This window comes from Egretta garzetta, unplaced genomic scaffold (genome assembly GCF_000687185.1).
Source record: "Egretta garzetta isolate BGI_Z169 unplaced genomic scaffold, ASM68718v1 scaffold27, whole genome shotgun sequence".
NCBI lineage: Eukaryota > Metazoa > Chordata > Aves > Pelecaniformes > Ardeidae > Egretta > Egretta garzetta.
Genome location: NW_009260400.1, coordinates 1,291,747 through 1,297,140, shown reverse-complemented (window position 1 = coordinate 1,297,140; position 5,394 = coordinate 1,291,747). Strand labels below are relative to the sequence as shown.

Genomic DNA, 5,394 nt, shown 5'->3' with positions numbered 1-5,394 from the left:
CAGCAGAAGCCCCAACCATCGGGGCACAGGGACACAATTGCCGCCTTGTTCGGGGCCCAGCCACACAAGGGGCCCCTTCAGGCAGCCGGGGAAGGGGGAGCTCCTTGGGGTGAGGTGATGCTTGGGCCACCAGGGACTCCTTGCAGGGCCAAAATTATCCCCAGCAAATGCCCTGGGTGGGTCCCAGCCTACGGAGCTTCCCGGAGAATACGGCTCAAGGTGGGGACGTCTCGAGAGAGGGATCTGTGTCTCCTGGGAGCTCTGCTCCCTCCACAAAGCTCAGGGCTAGCGGGGGTGCTGAGGGCTGGTGGGTACCAGGGCCACCCCCCTTCGTGGGAAGGCGGCCGGGCGATGGAAATAGCAAGCGGAGTGGGGTTTGGGCTTTTTTTTTTTTCTTCTCCTTCCTAAGCAGCCAAGCTGTGTTTTCTGGGGACCTGTAAATCACTCTTCGTCTTCAGGAAAGAGAGGCGAGGAATACATGACCCAACCAAGCAAAAACGCGGGATGCCTGGGAGCGTGCGCGGAGGAAGCCAGGAATCTGCCCCAGGCTGGAGGCTGCCTCCTGGCCGTCCCGGAGCCTGTCCCAGCTTGCCAGGCCTGGAGCTGGCACTGCAGACCGTGGCATCCTCCGAGCTGAGCCGGGCACACCACGCTGCCGTGAGCCGGGGAGCCCAGCGGAGAGGGGAGCCAAGGCTCTCGGCCACTGCCATTAAACCGCACTTTTCCAGCAGGTCGGGTTGCTTCCAAGATTTCAAAATTTTCCACGTTTGCTCAGCTGAAGGGATGGAAAAAACCCCAGAGAAGAGAGGCCGGAGCACTTTTGGAGAGCAGTGCTGAGCTGGCAGGCAGGATCCCTCACATTGGGCTCACTGATTTTCCCAATTTACCAGCGTGCCAGCAGACGCGGGGCCGAACAGATCCCACTAACCCACTGTTAGCATGGTGTGAATCCAAAGCCTGACACTGCTGCGGAGCTCCCTCTGGACACAGCCTGGAGCTCTTCAAGGCTTTTAAGAGCAGGGCTGGGTTTAGTGCCTCTGACCTCCAGGATCCCCAAAGGCTCCCCTGTTGCATCTCCGTTCAGCTCTTGCTTATAACACAACACACAGAATTATCTTCCATTTCTTAGACCCTGAGATGCTGTCAAGCTGCTGGAGCAGAATGAGCCCTAGAACGCAGCCGCATGGGAGGCCCGACACGGCAGGCAGCACCCAGCAGCAGCCGGGATGCCCGTGCCGCGGCCAGGATTTCGGTTGGCAGCCCCCATGGGGACCCAGCCTGCGCGAGGGTGACATGACCCTTCCCCACCTTCGTCCTGCGTGCGAGTCCCCAGGGCCACAGTCACAGGGGGGACACAGGGTGGAGAAGATCCCAAATATTCCCTCCTCTCCTCCTCCGCCCCAGCAGAGCGAAGTACAGCAAAAGGCAAATCATTTCCCCTGCTGCCTGCTCAGTGCTTCCAGTGGGCCCAGCCCTCCCGCCCTGCTTGCGGCCACCCCGCAGAGCTGCTGCCCGTGCATCTCGCCGCCAGCAAGGATTGGCTGCAAAACAAACCCGGGCTGCCTCGGGGTCCCTGCTGGGAGTGACCCTGCGAGCAGGGCAGGACCCGGCTGACTCCCCAGTCCAGCACACAGGGAGGAGAGCAGGGGCCAGAGATGGTCCTGCACCACCCTGAGCATGCCAGCAGCCTGGCTACCAAATACTTTATTCACCTGCCTTACACCGCAGCCCCCTCCCAGGTCCAGCCCAGCAGCCAGGGCTGCTCGCTGCCAGCCAGGAGTCCCGAGCCAAAACCCCCCCGCAACGGTGCCCTGCACAAGGACTCCAGTTGTTTTTGCAACCAAAACCAAAGCAGCAACAGGCTTGGAAGTGTTTGGAGATGAAAACATGTCATCACCCCCCTTGTCTTGTTTCTGCCCAATTTCAGGCTCGTTTAAGCAGGCCCGCAACAGCCGATTCTGTACATAACAGGTTGCCAAAGGCTGCAGCTCCCCCCGAGCACGTGGTGTTTTGTTCTCCTCTATCCTGCAACGCGGCCACAGAGCAAGGGCTGACTCAGCAGCTGACACGTGAGCCCAAAGCTGAGACCACGTTCAGAGCCGCAGGCAAGGGGCCAGCGGCAGCGGCAGCATTGCTTGCCCCGTTAGCAGGAAGGATGGGGCTTGTGCCGCTTTCCCCCCTGGCTCAGTGCCGGCACAGGCTGCCCCACCGAGCGGGCTCAGAGCGTCGCATGGGGAGAGGCTGGTGAGCACCTCTGCTCCGAGGATGTGCAGGAGCCAAACACGGGCAGCTGCGGAACTCAGCCAGCCGGAGCAAGGGGGTGGCGGGGGGGCTGGTGCATTGCTGGCCTCCAGCTCCAGCCGCTCCCCCCATGCCCAGGCACCTTGCTACCCTCAGCTTCTCTTGCTGAATGTCCCTGCATGGCCAGGCCTTGGGTGGGTTTCCTCACTCCTGGCAGCACTGCTACGGGAGGACTACACCATCCCCATCACCCCGCAGCTCTGCATTTAATCCCACCACCAGCCCCAGTACTGCAGAGGGAAAGCGATCCAAGCACTTGCCCTGGGTCCTCAGGCTGCCATCAAGGCAGGCGCCAGCCACCTCTGAGCAGGGATTTTCATGATTGCGGTCAGACGCTCGCTACTGTATGCGACCCCTTATTTCTTTGTCCTCTGCTTCCCCCACAAACTACGCTGCCAGCATGCAAGAGTGTTGGGATGGAAAACTTTATTCACGTTGAATGCTCGGATCCTGGCCCATCCTGCCTGCTGCAGCAGCTCCCATCTTCTGGACAGCGTGAACAAGGAAGGATTTCTTCATCGCCTTGCTTAAACCAACCCCCCCCGCATCATCAGACCCCACACAAGTACAGACAGTTCGGCTTTGTCCAGGCAGGAGTGTAGCACGGAGGGGCAGGGAGCGCTGTGGGGCTGGCAGAGCGGGGAGAAGGGCTCCAGCCCTGAATCGCAGGGCTTGCACACATACAGCAGCCACAAAACCTTCCTGCAGCTCCTCTCAACCAAATACAACAGCCCAGACTTCACCCAGGCTCCAGCACCCTCCCAGCCTCGGGCGCTCCTCCTGCTGCCAGAAGCACCCGCAGTTGGTGAAGGATGGGTGCCACCATCTCTTCTCCTTGGAAAGCCGCCTGCCAGAATCACACCGGTCTCTTCTGTCGCCTGCTGGACCATTTAACCCTTGAAGTACCCCCTGCCCACTGACAAATACCCTCCCCAAACTATTACAGTAAAAGGAAAAACCTGTACATTGAGACATACAGGCAGAGTCTTGGGTAGAGAATGTTTTCTGTGCCTGCTGGTCCGGCGGTGGCTGGCAGCCCCCAGCCAGCACTTGGGCACAGAAGGGAGCAGAATCCCCCACCGCCACTCCCAGCACATCAGGGCTTCATCCTGCTCAGTCTGATGTCGCGTTCGATTTCGAACTGCCTGTGATCCACGCGCTCCAGGAATGCTTTCCTCTCGATGTACCTGCAGGAAGGCAGAGAGGCAGAGGCTGTAAGCAGTGCCCGTGCTGCCCCTCAGCCCCAGGCAAAGCCAACCCGAAGGGACGAGCAGGGAGGGAAAGCATCATCTGCCTCCCTCCCGCTCTTGCCATGAGCTGATGACTGCACTAAGCATCTCCTACAGACACCAAAACTGCTCCTCAGCCTGATGCGTGCCACCCAGGGGACTCTCAGAGTTCTAGGGCAAAGAGTGCCTGTAGGCAGGAGCTGTGGGCTAGCTGCTTCCAGCTTTTCTGTTACGGCTGAGAAATGACCTTCACCAACGACTTGAACAGGCTTGGGGCAGGTGCTTGGCAGCAGAGGCAGCTCTGAGGCTGCCCAGGCACCCCCCAGCAAACCATCTCCAACCCAACCACAGCAGCACGAGCCACGATGGAAGCCAATCACGGGCACAGGGAGCCACGGGGACGCAAACCAGCATCACCCAACAAGCCTGCAGCAGCCCAGGGATTCAGGCCAGGGGTTTCCCAGCCACAGACCAGCTCCTAACCACCGCTGAGTACTTACTTCTCCCTCTCAGCGAGGCACCTGAGTGCTGCAAGGAAGGAGGCAAGCAGGCCTGTGCCTGGAAAAGCACCTTGCTGCTCATTAATGGCACGCAGCTGAATTTTAATGTACTTTGCTGCAAACCCTTGCCACAGATAGCCCGGGGCTGTGCTACTAATTAACCTACAGAGGGAGCGAAATTGCAATTCAAAACAGGAGCTGTAATTGAATCATCACAATTGTTTTGCATTTGTTCCAGGGTGGCAAACACTTGGCTGTCATGACAAGGTCATGACGCTCAGCACTGGCGTGAGATGCATGAGCCGCCGTGTTCGGCTTCTCTCTGCCGGTCGCTGCTTTTCCTGCGCCACAGCTGGTGCCTGCTCACCGGAGAGGCCCGTTGCTTGAAAGCAAGACCACAGGCTGCGGGGAAGATGGGCGTCGCAGGCTCCGTGGGTTTTCTAGGCTCCTAGGTGGCTGGCAGCATGTGTGAAGGTGCTTGAAGACCCAACGGCACGGGAAGGTTGAAACCCCCTCCAGGACAGAGGGGCTGCACCGCATTTGGTGACAATGTCTCTGCTTTATGCCACAGCTATTGAACCGGTCCTGAATGTGCTCCCAGGACCAGGGTGCCTTCACCCTTGCTGCAAGGGATGGCCCTGATGCTCCTGCCCACGCAGTCATTGGAAAAGAATTAATACAAATTCATTTCAGCAAGCGATTTCCCGCTCCTCGGCGGCCCCCTCCGCCGGCTGCGAGGGGCAGGGGCCCGGCGTGGTGTCACGCCCACGATGTGCTGGCAGGGAGGAGGTTTTTTTTCAGCCCCCTGCCCCTCGCCATCAGAGGAGGGCCGTGCACCCCGGCCCCCTCCCCACAGTGGCTCCGGAAAGGCAGGCAGGGGAGTGTCGCTTCCCTTCATCCCTGCAAGCAGGGAGGTGACCAGCTCCCGGGGCCAGGCCCGGAGAGGCCACGGGAAGGAAGCCGGGGGGGTCACACTGTATATTACGGCGTGCCATATTGCTGGGTGTGTGGTTTTCCTCCCCCTCTGCTGCTGAACACCAACGGCAACCACAGCCGGGAAGGCGAGAGACAGGGGTTACTGCTGTTAACCTGGGAACACTCCGACCGCTCGGGCAGCAACAGCCCAAGCTACCACATGTGAAGCTCCTTCTGCGACTCCCTTCTCCCAGCCCCAGCAAGGGGTCAGTGCCTTCCTCCTCCTCCTCCTCCTCCTCCCTGGCTGCTGTGTCTCTCCAGCAGGCAGGGACTGGCTCCGGGGGGATTGATACGGATCGTGAACCAGGAACGCGGTCTCACGGCAGCCAGCAGCAGCTCTGCATGGAGGAGGAACTGTGACGTCACCCCGTGGCGTTGGCCTTGGCCGG

At 60.0% G+C, this 5,394-nt stretch overlaps 1 protein-coding gene across 1 annotated transcript in view; it reads right to left on the bottom strand.

The window, feature by feature from the left end:
- Positions 1–2,714: 2,714 nt before the first annotated feature.
- CFDP1 (craniofacial development protein 1) overlaps positions 2,715–5,394 on the bottom strand; it is a gene marked incomplete at its 5' end in the record, with an annotated part of 69,174 nt that continues 66,494 nt past the window's right edge. The window contains one exon of the mRNA XM_035898794.1: positions 2,715–3,488. Coding sequence (XP_035754687.1) covers positions 3,398–3,488 — 91 coding nt within the window. The remainder of the gene's footprint in view (positions 3,489–5,394) is intronic.